The sequence below is a fragment of the Ovis aries genome, chromosome 24 (genome assembly GCF_016772045.2).
Source record: "Ovis aries strain OAR_USU_Benz2616 breed Rambouillet chromosome 24, ARS-UI_Ramb_v3.0, whole genome shotgun sequence".
Lineage (NCBI taxonomy): Eukaryota > Metazoa > Chordata > Mammalia > Artiodactyla > Bovidae > Ovis > Ovis aries.
Genome location: NC_056077.1, coordinates 40,884,844 through 40,899,534, shown reverse-complemented (window position 1 = coordinate 40,899,534; position 14,691 = coordinate 40,884,844). Strand labels below are relative to the sequence as shown.

Sequence of the window (14,691 nt, the reverse complement as noted above, 5' to 3'; positions counted from 1 at the left end):
GGTTCTTAATTTGGCGAGGGGGTGGGGGGGAAGGGATTACAGGAGCCCTTAGGAATCTGAAGAAGCCTGGAATTCTCCCTAGAAAAGCGTGGGTGTACACAGGATACACGCTTTCCGGGGCTCTGAGCTGCACGGCTGGTGCCCTTGGAGGTGGACCGAGCACTCGCACTGGTGTCACCTGCCTAGCACAGGGCCCCTCCCAGAGCCCAGGGCGCGGGCTCGCCGTCAGGCAGCAAGCCCCTGTGTGCGGTTCTGTGCGGTTCAGGGCAGCCTTCCTGAGTCCTGGGATGGCTCCAAAGGGAACACTGTTTGCGGGCCCCGCCCTGACGATTTGAGCTGCAGCCAGGCTTCACAGAGAGCTCAGGGCAGCACCCCCACTGCCCAGACCCCCAGACCCCTCTCTCCTTCCCAGGCAGTTAGCGGGGCTGCCCACTGCTGAGCTGTTGGCAGCTGACAAATGGGAGCCCGGAGCTTGAGCAGATGATGTCAGGGGTCTCCTTGGAAATCCTCACGGGGCCCATTTCCCCAGGGGACCAAACCTCGGCTTCGTCCGCTTTCACCCGGGGAGTGACCACAGAGCTCACCCTTCTCTCCTCTCCTCCTAGCTCATTAACATACACACAACCCTGCAGCCGGCACCCCGTGAAGATCACTTGGGAGAAAAACCCACTACAGATTCTCTCAAGGTATTTCACGCATGACCTGTCTTCACCCACTTTGTCCACGCGCCCACACTATCCCCAATTATATGCAAGCTGCCGCTTTGATTATTCTGCACAAACCTGAGAATTCTGTAGTTAAATAATATAAATAAAGCCGCAGGCCTTTTACTCCGGGACTCTTTTCCAGTCACGTCTGTCCCCGTTGGCTCTAAGTACTTAAGAGGAGGCAATGGTTTCCAAGTGGAAACACGACTGCCCGGGCTTGGGGAAAGTTTACTGTTTCGCGTAGAGCTCTAACAAGATAGAAAGGGAAAACCCTCCAGCTCTCCGTCTCCTTGTGCGGCAGCTTATCTGGCCCTAGATAAGCTTGGCGGGACCACTGGAATCATGGCCTTTCCAGACCCGGCACATCCAACTTGGTTCTGGGGCTTGTTCTGGAGGAAGCATTGCCTGCTGGCTCTTGCCGTGTGTGTGTGTCTGTGTGTGTGTGCGTGCCTGCTCAGTCATGTCCGACTTAGGGGTGTAGACAGTGAGACCTTCTAGGCAGCCCTCGAAAGAGGGGCCCATCCCAGGTATAATGCATCGGCCAAATCAGGACACGTCTTAGTCAGAGGGTGCTATTAGTTATTAACCCCAAACCCAGGTGTAGATCAGGTGTCCTGGGAAAACTGGAGTGCACCGTCACCCCACCTGCAGGGTGCACATGACCCGGAGCCTGAACTGAGCTTGCTGGGTGGTTTGCAGCTAGGAAGGCTGCAAGAGCTGAAAGTCCCTCGAAGTGGACGTGAAAGTCACTCAGTTGTGTCCGACTCTTTGCGACCCCACACACTATACAGTCCATGGAATTCTCCAGGCCAGAACACTGGAGTGGGTAGACGGTCCCTTCTCCAGGGGCTCTTCCCAACCCAGGGATGGAACCCAGGCCCCCCACATTGCGGATGGATTTCTTACCAGCAGAGCCGCCAGGGAAGCAAACTATCAAACAAATGGTTGAAAATACGGAAATGGAGACATTTTAATGCAAGAAAAATAACAGCATGGCACACTCCCCTTCTGCCTGGGATTGCGCCTCTCCTGTGTCCCGAGGGCTGGGGGACGCCTGGCATTCGGGCCCCTGCCCAACTGGCAGCCAGCCCTCCGGTTCCACGCGTTACATTCAATTGCTGTCCTGGCTTCCAGGGGCTGCCAGCCTCCCGCCTTGTCCTTCCTAGGGGTCCTGTCTCCCTGCTCAGGCCAGCACAGGCTGGCCGACTCAGCAGGTCAGCGCCAGGTGGAGGAGATGGCTCTCTGCTCCCTTCAGAGACACGCCTGCCCCGGGGCTCCCTGGAGGGGCTCCCTAACCTGGAGGACGGAGCACCTACCGCCCCAGGCCGTCAAGGCGGCAGGGTGCCCCTCGCCCCTGGGGATCCGGACACCCCGCCCCGAGTCCCGCTCAGACTCGGCGGTGGCCCTGCCTCACAGCTGGTCCTCGTCCACCCAGACGGTCTTGCGCTGCTCCTCGGCGATCTTGTCTTTGATGACGCGCAGCAGCTCCTCCACGCTGCCCCACATGTCGGCCTCCACTGTGGCGTACAGGCAGGGCAGCGCCTCCAGCTCCCTCTCCTTCAGCCGGCACAGGCGCAGGAACTCGTCCTCCGTCTCAGGCCGGGGCAGCATCTTCCTGCAGACGGGAGGGCAGGGCGGGGAGAGATGCTCGTGGCATGGGCCGGGCCGGGGGCGTGGCTTGGCCGCGCCCGCCCCCTGTGCCATTTCTGTTCCGTGTCCTGGGCCCTTTATTCTCTTCATTAGGGAATTCTAAGAGGGGAGGACTTGTTTCTTAAAAAAAATAGGTCCAATTTTGGTGGTTCAGATGGTAAAAGCATCTGCTTACAATGCGGGAAACCTGGGTTCGATCCCTGGGTTGGGAAGATCCACTGGAGAAGGAAATGGCAACCCACTCCAGTACTCTTGCCTGGAGAAGCCCATGGGCAGAGGAGCCTGGTGGGCTACAGTACCACAGGGTCGCAAAGAGTCGGACACGACTAAGCGACTTCACTTCACTTCTTCACTTCATTTTAATTTTTAATTGTGATCAAGTTCATTGAAAACAAAATCTCTCATCTTGACTATTTTTAAGGGTACGGTTCAGCAGTGGTTAAGCGATTCATATGGATGTGCCTCCATCTCTGTAACTTTTTCATGTAAAGCTGAAACTCTGTGCATTAAGCCATCACTCCCCACCCTCCCTCTCAGGCCCTGGCACCCACCCTTCTATTTTGTCTGCGTCTGACCTCCTGAGGGCCTTTGGACAAGTGAAATCATGCAGCAGTTGCCTTTCTGTGGCTTATTTCACCGAACACCATGTCCCACACGGCCTGTGTGGTCCGGGCCTGGCCTGGATGTGGCGCACCTGCTCCGGAGGTGCTGGCTTCCCAGACCACCTGGGGCCCCTGGAGCTCCCCGTCCCGGGAATGCGTGTGTGTGTTACTGTCTTCATTGCTGGGGCGAGGGCCACGTCCCCCGGACTGGGGACAGACACTAAAGGGACGTTTGGGGGGTGACGGTGTGCTGGACACAGCCAGCTGCTCTTCCTGGACACACCAGGGCTTGGGGAGTGGGGGACCAGGGGTGGGGGGTCCCAGGGCCCTACCGGAACTTCTTGATGTTCTTCTCCGACACGCGGACGAAGAGCACGATGGGGTAGATCCGGGCCTTGATCAGGTCTCTGGTGCAGCTGATCCCGGCCTCCAGCAGACAATGCTTGTTCTGCAGGTACAGCGGCCGGCGGTCACCGGGGGCCCTCCGTGCTGCCAGCCCCCCCGGGCCCTGGCGCAGGGCCAGGCTCCATGGGGCAGAGCTGGGGCGAGCTCAGAGGACTGCCACAAACAGCGTGCTGGTGGAACCAGCCCCCAGGTCCAGCGGCAGAGATGGCCATCCCCCGGCCCCCACGCCCTTCCGGTCATCGCTCCCCTGTCCCGCTCCTGGGCCCCTAACAGCACAGACTCTTGAACGCAATCTCCTTTGCAGCTGAACCGACCTCAGTCCCAACCCTGCCCACTGTTTCCCATCCACTCCGGAACTTTAATACCCAACAAACTGTCCAAGGCTGCCTGACAGCTCTGCTTGAGCTCTCATCAGTGTGACAAGGCGGCAGGGCCTGGGAGTGACCGTCGGCTGGACGGCATGATTCAGACTTCCCAGCTGGATGCCTGCTCCTGCCGCCCCCAGTCACTGCCCCAGAAGGCCGAGAGCCCCGCCTTTGTTCAGACCCAGATGGAGGAAGAACTCTGTGCTCAGGGCCTGCCAGGGTCATGAAGCCCAGGTCCAGAAGATTCCAAACTGCCTGTAGACAGCTTTCCTGCACCCCTGCCAACAGCACTCCTGATGGTCCATCTCCCCGGTTTGGAGAACAGGGTCCCTGTTGCCCGCTCGCTCGCTACCTCTGGCCCCTGTTATCAGAGCCAGGCGCACACACATCCCAGAACAACGTGGACCAGAGGACCAGCACCAGGAAGCCACCAGAAGAAAGGGGAGGGTCAGTGCAGAAGAAGGGGTTCGATCCCGGATCCGGGAGGATGCCGCCTGAGCCTGCGCTCTAGAGCCTGGGAGCCGGAACCACGGAAGCCAGGTGCCCTGGGGCCCGCGCTCTGAGAGAAGAGAGGCCGTCGCAGCGACAAGTCGGAGCACTGCAGCTAGAGAGGAGCCCGCACAGGCAGGAAGGCCCAGCACAGCCAACAAGTGGTCGAAAATACAGACAGAGAATCACGGAGAAAAGAGAGAAAGAGAAGGGGTCCCAAACGGAAGTGCCTCTCAGAGCCGGGAGCAGGGCTTGGAGAAGCTGGCACGCGGCAGAGGCAGCGAGGACGAGGTTCGCCCGCTGGGGCGGGCGGGAGGGGAGCAGGTCTGCGCACCCCCAGCCCCGCCGGCCTCCAGCCCGACTCACCTTGGCCGCCACGGCCTCGATGTGGGCAGGGACCACGCACTCAAAGGTGTTGGGGTTCTTCTCCCGCGAGTGGATGATGGTTTCCGTCCTCTGCTTCCTGAGGAACTCGTCTCTCGTAACGACATCTGCGGGAGCAGGGGCCAGTCCTGAGGGCAGCTCGGGGGTGTCGGGCCCACTGTCCCCTCCGGGCTCTGCCCTGCTTCCTGGCTCCACGGAGCTGCCTGTTGGGTCCCTTCCTGCCACATTGAGACCCTGAAGCTTCTCAACTGAGGGCAGGGTCAGGAATGTACTTTACACTCTCCACGGCAACTTACTGTCCGCACCCTTCCAGCTGCTCTGGAGCCCTTGATGGAGGAGGAGGGGGAGAGGGGAGGAGGGGAGGAGGGACGAGGGTGGGCAGGAGGGGAGGAGGGACGAGGGTGGGGAGGAGGGACAGGAGGGACGAGGGCGGGCAGGAGGGGAGAAGGGACGAGGGTGGGGAGGAGGGGCAGGAGGGATGAGGGTGGGGAGGAGGGACAGGAGGGACGAGGGTGGGCAGGAGGGGAGGAGGGACGAGGGTGGGGAGGAGGGATGAGGGTGGGGAGGAGGGACGAGGGCGGGCAGGAGGCGGGGCGGGGCTGCCTGCGGGGCTCACCCGGCTTGCACATGGTGAACTCCATCGCGCCCCCAGAGTTGAGCAGCTTCTGGACCAGCGCCTTGGCCAGCATGGTGGGCGTGAAGAGAACCGGCCGGCGGCACTCGCAGCGGAAGGCGCGTACCAGGCTGTAGGGGATCAGGCTGAGGTTCTTGCCCAGCTCGCTCTCTGGGTCCAGCTCTGGGAGGGAGCAGGCAAGGGCTGGTTATGGCTGGGCCGGGGCACCTGGGGGCCCTCCTGGCCCCACAGAGCCTTGAAAACCATTTGGGGGATGGCCCTCCACCACCAGGAGAGTTTAGGCCTGACCTGGGGGCCGGGCCCTGTTTTGGGAGCTGGGGTGATAGCACGGGGCCAGGCAGACAAATGGCCCAGCCCATGGACCAGGAAGGGTGGTGGTGGCAGGAGGCAGACAGCAAGCCTGGAACCCACTGCTGCTGCTCAGCTCTCCAGGGAGGGCCTTGGACTGAGGCTGCACTGCAGAGGTGCCCTGGCCGTTGGGAGCACCAGTGCCACGGCCAGCCTGGCCCCAGGAGGCGGGTGGGGGGCCTGGGCCCCACCAGCAGGGCCTGTCCTGGGGGACTGTGCACCGAGCGGCCTCTCGCCAGCTTTAGGATAAATGGCAGGAGGCGCTCAGACAGGAATCAGTCAGTAAAGCAAACAGCTCCAGTCAACATGGGTGTCTGGGCTATGGTTTTTCAGTAGTCATAACATGTACAGATGCTGGACCATAAAGACGGCAGAGCGCCAAAGAATTGATGCTTTCGAACTGTGGTTCTGGAGAAGACTCTTGAGAGTCCCTTGCACTGCAAGGAGATCAAACCAGTCAATTCTAAAGGAGATCAGTCCTGAATATTCATTGGAAGCTGAAACTGAAACTCCAATACTTGGGCCACCTGATTCGAAGAACTGACTCACTGGAAAAGACCCTGATGCTGGGAAAGATTGAGGGCAGGAGGAGAAGGGGACGACAGAGGACGAGATGGTTGGATGGCATCACCGACTCAACGGACATGAGTTTGAGCAAAGTCTGGGAGGCGGTGAAGAACAGGGAAGGCTGGCGTGCTGCAGTCCCTGGGGTCACAAAGAGTCAGGACTCCGTGACTCAACAACAACGACTGGGCTCCAGCCAACTGCAGGGGCATAGTGGTGGGGGAGCTCGGCAGGACGCCGCCCAGGAGGCTGTTGGTCCTCCCGGCCACGTCAGGGCGGCTCCTCCCCGGGCGGCACAGCCCCGCTCTCGGGGACCCACTTGACCCACCCAGACCCCGAGGCTGCCGGGCGCGCAGCACCTTCCTGCTTCTCGGCCAGCAGCTTCGTGGCATCCAGCGAGGACCGGGCCAGGCTGCCCCGAGGGCTCCCCGAGACGATCCGCACCCGCTCGTGGCTGTTCATCCGCTTGTACTTGTTCTCGGACCTGCTAACGAACTGGGGACAGAAGGGAGGGCGTGGGGGCGGCCTGACCCGGCTCGGGAGGCCTCCGCTGGGATCCCAGCTCTGCCCCGGGGCCTGGGCCCCACCCCCTCCGAAGACAGGGGACGCCTAGCAGGCGGCACAAGTTCTTCAGCGGTCTGGGACGCTGTGAGCGGGCAAGTAAGTGGACACACGCCCACGCCTCTTTCCTGGCTGGACGAGACCTGCCGGGGCGCTGGTCCCAGGCAGGGTCTCGCTGGAGCCCCCCACAATCCCAACCACACCTGGGGGGTCTGCAGGCACTGCGGGGCCTGGCGTGCTCTGGCTGCCCAAGGCCCGTGTCCGGGAGCCCCCCCGGCAGGACCGCCCACAGATGGCCCACCTGGAGGGCAGGTGCAGGTCACATCACCTTCCTCCCCGGGGTCCCCGAGTCTTCTCGGGGGTGCCTGTGCCTGGCTACAACTCAGAATGGAGTCCCGGAGGGCGGGAAGGGACGCCCCGCGGCGGGCACTGCTCTGAATCCCTTCATGCCCTCCTTCTGGAGGGAGGAAGGGCTAGGGTGCTGGGCTGTCAGCCCCGCTTGGTTGTTAACCAGCCTTTGAGCAAGTCACCCCAAAGCTCAGGGTTGTGGACTCGTGTGACGTGCGGGCACAATAACGCGTGGTCTCACGTGGTCCTGCCTCCCGGGGTGACTCTGACCTCACCTCCATAAGCGTCTTTCTGCTACCTGTCCGCCTCTACCTGGGCTTCGGGGTCACACTGCCAACCATTTCTCTGAGTTTCCTACGTTCTAACACGAGGACGGAGCGGTGCAGGGACACGCTGGCTCCACTGGGGCCTAACTAGCACAGCGCCCACTCAGGAACGTCCTTGCGGGACGACGTCTTAACAGAACTCTTGGCTTCTGCCGACTGGCAGTAGAGAAAAAGGCTGCACAGATGCTTACGTTCGTGTGACATCATTTCTGAATATGCCACCCGTAGGCTGTTCACTGTTCCTCGTATAATGATCCATGCTCCTCCCCCCAAGAAAAAGACCTTTTGGAATCAAGTATGAGGGAAAAATTCTTTCCGGTCACAAACAGCTAAAATGCTTTGGCGTCAGATAAGAGTTAAAGAATCTGCTGGAAATCCCCTTTCTCCTGGGCTACTGGGATGCTCAGAGATCAGTTTAATGCTGAACCTGATGGAGTAAACTGACCGGGACCTCTGGAAGGTCTCTCTCCTGCTGACTTTTCTATGAATATCTGAACAGCTAAGACGTTCAAGCTTCTTTTAGCCCTAGGTGCACTCCATCTTTTATGGACGCGGGGTCTGCTTCCTACAGGCACAGAGCAGTCCCCCGACCCCGTCACGGTGAGGATGAAGTGGGGCAGGAGACGTGAGGCGCGGTGGACACGCAGCCTCCGCTTCTCCGCAGGAGAGGGCAGGGCCGCGGCAAGCGGTGCAGGTGCCGAGAGGCCTGCAAGTGTGAGCGCTTTACCTGAAGGAGCTGGCCGAACAGGAAGCTTGCTCGGGAGAGGCGGGGACTGACCCGGGGGTCCGTGGTGGGGAGTGGTTCTTCGGGCTGCAGGGTGTTCTGAAACCAGGTGATCAACCGGTCAGAGCTGCTCGCGGGCTGGTGAGGGCAGGAGACGGTCCCTCCTCCCGCCCAGCCCCACCCTGGGCAGACGTGGGAAGGCGCTTGGCGTGGATCAAAGTGTCCTGGACGCGGGAGCGAGCTCCGGGGGTGAGAGGGGCCTGAGGACTTGTTCCAGCAGAGACTGCGGCTGGGCGAGGGCACAGACGTGGGGCTCCTTCTGGGGGGGGGCCCCTTTTCCTGAGGAGCCCGGTCCCCTGTGGTCCATTATCCCAGCCAGACTGGTGGCTCCTGCCTGGGATCCCTTCCAGAAAGGCCCCGGGAGGCGGGGTGATGCTGGCAGGGCACAGGTGACCTACCCGGAGGGCCCGCAGTGTGTGGTGGGCCGTGTCGGCCTCCTCCCGGCTGCCCCGGTGCATCAGGCGCTGCAGCTTGACCAGGAGGAGCTGCTGGGCCCTGGGGAGGTGAGGGGAGGGCAGAGCCTCAGGGGCTGGACCCGGGGAAGCCAGTGGGGGCCTGGCCAGGGCAGGGGGCTCTCTGCAGGCTCTGAGCTCTGAGCCCCATGGATGATTGGGCACTGAACATCTGGGTCTGAACCCTCTCAGGCACTGACTCATGCTGGTGCCAGGGTAAAGGCGCTTAACTTCTCTGAGCCTCAGTTTCCTCATCTGTAAACTGGGTCTACTCTTGCTGGCCTTGCCGGGCTAGCCTGGGCAACAGAGCTGGAGTCTCTTGATAATTCACAGGTGCCTGGGACGTCTGACCAGGGGGAAGGTGATGCTCAGCCCTTTGCGGCTACTGCTGTATAATCACAGAATGAAGTGGGGGAGGTGGGAGATGGAGGAGCATAGACTCAGGCTCTAAGTGTCCAGCAAGGATGGAAAGAGAGTGTTCTGGGAACTGGTGAAGCAGCAGGATTAAGAAAACAGCATCCAGGGAGGCAGCTGCTGTTTAGTTGCTAAGTCGTGCCTGACTCTGTGGCTCTATAGACTGCAGCCCGCCAGGCTCCTCTGTCCATGGGATTCTCCAGCCAAGAATACTGGAGTGGGTTGCCATTGCCTTCTCCAGGGGATCTTCCCGAGCCAGGGATTGAACCCACGTCTCCTCCACTGGCAGGAGGATTCTGGGTCACTGGGCCACTAGGGAAGCCCTTCCAGAGACACCGAGGGCTCCACAGAGGAAGGGGCATCGCGGCGGCGGGGGGTCGCCGTCAGCAGGCAAAGGCGCCCCTGCAAGCCCCCTCGGCCCAGCCGGTTCTGGCCTCACCGGCTGTAGCTGGGGATGGTCCCCATGTCCAGGTCGTGGTCCGTGAAGGGGTCGACCCGCGCACACAGCCACTCGTGCTTGTCCTGGTACATGGTGTCGCAGACGTGCACGACGTCGTCGCACTTGAGGGACATGGAGCAGGCGTCCAGCTGGCTGGAGATGTTCAGGTTCAGCCGGATGTAGAAGGAGTCCCCTGAGGTGATCAGGCCCTCCTCCATTTCCTTAAGCAGCTTCCGGTACCCTGTGCGAGGAGGAGGGGGTTCAAGCTGTTGGCGGAGGGCCTCCTGCTGCGAGGCCACCCCCCCCGTCCAGAAGACACCCCCGGCGCAGGCCTCCTAGGGTTCACGGTCAGGGAAACGTCTGTCCTCCCCGAGGCGTGAGCAGCTGAGTCACTGGAGGCTTCCCTCTTTGCCTCGGCTGCCAAGAAGCTCAGAGCGAAATTTTGTGCCCAAGTTGTAACAAACCTAGGAAGATGGTGGGGCGCTGGCTGGCCTACCCGGAGGGCCCTCAGATGTGCTATGATCTCTATGTCCCTCACCAGCCATACACCGGGTTTGCGTGTTATCATATTTTCTTTAATTGAAGTGTAACTTATATGCAGAAAACCCCATCGTCCTTAAGTACTGGGCATGACGGATTTTCACAGATGTCTACGCCTGGGTAGCCACCACTCAGACGCCTGTGGGGGGTAACCACCACGCCGCCTGCCAGCACACGGACCAGCTCCGCCTCACGCCACAGAAGCAGAAGCAGGCGCGCTCCTCCGTGTCTGGCGTTCTCTGTGCGTGTCACGCCTGCGGGATGCTCTTTTTCGCCGCTGTAGAGCATTCCGTGGGCTGCTGCCTCCTCCCTTTTCTGGCGTGCACGGCTGTGCTGTTCCCAGCGTTTGGCTATCATGGACAACTCTGTGATGAGTGCTCTGATACCTCTGTGGGTGGATGTCCTCATTTCCCTTGACCGTATACACAGAAGCGGAATCACTAGCTTGCTGACTGTACATCCAGCCTCAGTGCACGTGTGCGGCTCAGTTACGGGCTCAGTTACGTCCGACTCTTTGCGACCCCATGGACTGCAGCCCACCAGGCTCCTCTGTCCATGGGATTTTCCAGGCAAGGATACTGGAGTGGGTTGTCATGCCCTCCTCCAGGGGAATCTTCTCAGCCCAGGGACTGAACCTACATCTCTTCCATCTCCTGCACTGCAGGTGGATTTTTTTATCGCTAGGCCGCTGGGGAAGCCCACGTTTAGCCTGAGTAGATACTGCCAAATGGTCTTCCAAAGTGGTAAGACCACGGCACGTGTTTTAAACCTTAGTTAACACCTTTGTCCTTGAGTGTAAAATTTTATGAATGCTTTGGAAGGAAGCAGGGCATGACGCCATGAATACAATAAATGCAGCAAGCCTCCAGCGAATGTCCAAGGCATAAATCCACAATATAAATCCTGAAGTCGGCCCCACACACAGAGAGCTGGGACACAGCAGAAGCTAAACCAGTCCTAACAGCCAGGCCCCAGAGGAGCTCGCCAAATGCCCGCACCTCACCTGCCAGGGAGACTCAGGCCAGGAGGCCTTATCTGATCGCGTCTCTCGGGGAGCTGGGGGTCCCCACTCGGGCCATTCGCACCGCCCTGGTAAGAGGTTACCCCAGCTCCACCTGGGAGGACAGGCTCTCTGAACGGGATCCTGCCAGAGGGAATGCTTTCACTGCAGGGCTCTGCTGCTGCACAAAGCCGGGGCGCGCCTCACCCGGCATCCTGTGACCCTGGGGCTGGCAGGCAGGGCCGTGCCCGGAGACTTGCTGTTGGGCCGGGATGCCAGGCCTGGCAGAGCAGAGGAGCCCGCCCGCCTGCCCGCGGGAGCAGGAGGCTGGCACCGTGTTTGGGGACAGAGCATCATCACCATCTTCCGAATGGACCCAGCGCTGCCGGGAAGCAGCGCGGGCAGGCAGGCGGCAGTGGGGAGCGGCTAGAGCGCCTATTTATGCTCTGTTGAAACATTCATGAGCCCTGGCGGTTAAAAATAAGATCCAGCTGCAGAGATAATCACGCAGGATAAAAAACCCAGAGGTGAGAACGGGAACTCAGAGTTTGGGAGAGAGAAGGCACTGCCCAGGAGGGCCGCGGGCCGCACGACAGGCGGGGTGGCCACCCCAGAGTCAGCGTCCACGTCAAGGCCCGGGAGAAGCAAACCTCAGCCTGAGAGGGAAGGGGGGCCGGCCAGGCAGCGACGCGGTCGTCAGCCAGCAGTCTGCTTGGGGCTGGGCATGCTGTCTTCCACTGAGAGCGGGTCAGCGGCCCAGGGAGGTCAGGGCAGGTGTTCGCACGCGGGTCTCCACGTCCGCCCTTCCCCGCCTCCTGCCCCGCAGCTGCCCTGCTCAGTCCTCCCGAGCTCTCGCAGAACTCCCACAGAGCAGACAGCCCCGGCTCCGCCCGGCCCGGCCCCCAGTCCCACCCCGCCAGGCCCCCAGTCCCGCCCCATCCGACTCCAGCCCCAAGTCCCGCCCCGTCTGACCCCGGCCCTGCCCCACCCGGCCCCCGGCCCAGTGCCGCCCCGCACCCCCCAGTCTCGCCCCGTCCGACCCTGGCCCCGCCCCGTCCAGGACCTCACCTTCCTGGTTGACCTTGTAGTGCAGTGTGACGGGACCGCTGCACCGCTGGATGGTCCAGTGCGCCTCCTCCTTCGTGCACGCCTCTAGGGGGACGCTCTGCCTCTCGCCTCTGATGCAGCCTTCTAGCTGGATGTCAGAGACACACCGTCTGGCTGGGGCTCTGCGGCGAGGCGGGCAGAGCTGCGAGCGCAAGGCTGCCCCACCCACCCGAGAGCTGAAGCCCCCTCCCCAGCGAAGACCAGCTCAGTGCTGCCGAGGGCAGGAAGCCCCCCACTGAAAGGGGGTTCACGTGCCTCCCGTCCACCGCCTGGAGCGTGCGTGTGTGTGCACACAGGCTATAGAAACATTCGAGCCAAGAGTGGAGGAGAGACGGGCCCAGAGAGGGGCCTTCCGGCGGGGAGCTGACGGGCCTGCCCCATCCCCACCCCCTGCTCCAGGCCAGGCATTCTCGGCTCAGTGCAGATGTGGGCTGGGGTCCCTGCGCCGTCAGCAACAGGCGTGCAGAGGAAACAGAGCTGCCGCCTCCCCAGGACCCCAGCCCCCTCACCAGCAGCAGCTGGTGGCCCTCGCGGAGGCCGGCCTTCTCAGCCAGGGAGCCCGGCTTGACGGAGTGGACAAAGCTCCCGCTGGCGTTGCCCCCAAGCAGACTGAGCTGGGAGATGAGGCTGTCGCCGCTGAGCGTGGTGTGCTGAACCGACAGCCCAGGACCCCGCACGTGCCCCACGGACGTGACCGATGGCCGGAAGGGTCTGGGGCAGGAGAGAAGACAGCGGGGAGAGGTTGGGGGTGCTGGCGGCGGGAGGCAGCTGTGGTCAGAACCCCTGCCGGGACACTCAGTGGGGGCCCAGGTTGGAGGAGCAGACACCTTAGCAGAAACTGGAGAGCGGCTCCCACCGGGACGGCACAGACCAGAAGCAAGGGCCCTGGGGACACTGCCGCCGTGAGCCTGGCGCCACACGCGCCCTGCTGCGTGCACATCGGGTGTGACGGCTGGCCGCCCCTCCTCGCACCCCGGCAGGCCCAAGGCACAGCTCACCGGGTTTCAGGGAGTCACCCCAGGGCCTGGGCCCAGTGGGACATCGGAGTCCTGTTCCTGGTCTCTACCAGGCTGTGTGACCCCCGGCAAGCCCCTTCCTCTCTGGGTCTGAGGAGGGGTCAGGGGAAGTGATTTCCAACCCTGGGACCCTGTGATCCCTGGACCAATTCTAGAGTCCAGTCTAGGAACGCGCACGATCCCCTTTGCAGGGATCCAGGGGCAAGTGGCCTTCACCTCCTCCCTGCCCCTCCTCAGCCCCCAAGCCCCGCCCCTTGCAGCCTCCCCTGTTCCACGACCCCAGTACCTTTCTAGAGAGAACTTCCTAAACATGAAGTTGACCTGTTCCAGGTCATAGGTGTCCAGGCCCTCGGACTGGTGAGAGGAGGAGGAGGAGTGGATGGAGGGGGGTCCGAAGGAGCACCGCTCGTGACTGTCGTCTGCGAAGGACAGATGGACCCTCAGGCCCCAAGTGGACCCCGGGGCGGGGGGATGGCCCCTGGGCTTGCTGGGATGGCCGCGGGGGTCAGGCCGGGCACTCCTGCCCCTGCTCCCCACTGCCTGCCTGCCTCCTGGGAAATCTCCCCACCCCCCACACCGATGAGGGAGCTTGGGGAGGGGGCAGCCTCAGTCAGCTGGTGCCTGAGGCTCTGGGGCATCGAGGGTCCAGTCCTGGTAGCCCCTCCGGCACAGCCATTCTCCTGCCTCTAGGCGGAGACTCTGGAAGGGGTCTCTATCAGCAGGCGCTTGTTTGACTTTTGTTATCGGTGTGCGTGCGTACGTGCTAACTCGCTTCAGTCGTGCCCGACTCTTTTGAGACTCCATGGACCATAACTCGCCAGGCTCCTCTGTCCATGGATCCTCCAGGCAAGAATACTGGAGTGGGTGGCCATTTTTGCCTCCAGGGGATCTTCCTGACCCAGGGATTGAACTGGCATCTCTCATGTCTCCTGCATCGGCCAGTGGGTTCTTTATCGCTAGTGCCACCTGGGAAGCCCTTCCAACTGGGGCCCATGTTTTCATTTGGGGTCCTCAGGTCTCACCACCACCTACAGCCTCAATGGGGTTAGGGTGGGGCTGCAAGAGCATTGTCTGGGGTAGGAAGCCCCCTCTCCTCCAAGCTCAGTGGGACCCCAACCCCTGGAGGCGGGGGTGGGGGGAAGACACCCACCCCGCACAGCTCAGGCTGCCTGGATGGGAGAGCCGCAAGCCTTGCCCTGCTCCTGGGCGACAACAAAGGCTGCTCTGCACAAGGAATTTGTCCGGACGCTGCAGAATGCTTTGGACTGCTGCCCGGAACTCTCTCCCCAGCTCTCCCCTCTACAAACTCCTCGAGTTCTTCCCGTTACCCCGCCTCGATTAGGTGCTGACCTCTCTTTAACACTTGATAGCTTTTGATGGTCCCCAATTAAGGACAGCCACTAATCTTTCACTTTATCTGCTGGCAGCCGGAGCTGGTAAGGGGGTGGAGGCAGGCTGGGGGAGCCCTGGAACCGAGGGGGCTGGTGGGCCACACCTGGAGGATTCTGCGCCAGGCTCCAGGCTGCCAGCTCCAGAGGGGCCGGGGAACGTGGCTG

General features: G+C 61.8%; 1 protein-coding gene across 7 annotated transcripts in view; it reads right to left on the bottom strand.

The window, feature by feature from the left end:
* Nucleotides 1–1,652: 1,652 nt before the first annotated feature.
* The window catches only part of CARD11 (caspase recruitment domain family member 11), a 104,543-nt gene continuing 91,504 nt past the window's right edge, over nt 1,653–14,691 (bottom strand). For 6 of the 7 annotated variants that reach the window (XM_042240527.2, XM_042240528.2, XM_042240529.1 and 3 more), the window contains 11 exons: nt 13,422–13,554; nt 12,629–12,830; nt 12,081–12,207; nt 9,473–9,713; nt 8,566–8,662; nt 8,111–8,206; nt 6,508–6,643; nt 5,219–5,398; nt 4,585–4,709; nt 3,292–3,407; nt 1,653–2,322 (listed from right to left, as the gene is read on the bottom strand). In XM_042240527.2, coding sequence (XP_042096461.1) covers nt 2,118–2,322; nt 3,292–3,407; nt 4,585–4,709; nt 5,219–5,398; nt 6,508–6,643; nt 8,111–8,206; nt 8,566–8,662; nt 9,473–9,713; nt 12,081–12,207; nt 12,629–12,830; nt 13,422–13,554 — 1,658 coding nt within the window. In that variant the 3' untranslated portion in view covers nt 1,653–2,117. Of the gene's footprint in view, nt 2,323–3,291; nt 3,408–4,584; nt 4,710–5,218; nt 5,399–6,476; nt 6,644–8,110; nt 8,207–8,565; nt 8,663–9,472; nt 9,714–12,080; nt 12,208–12,628; nt 12,831–13,421; nt 13,555–14,691 lie in introns of those variants that run through there. The other variant, XM_042240531.2, reaches the window with a different exon arrangement.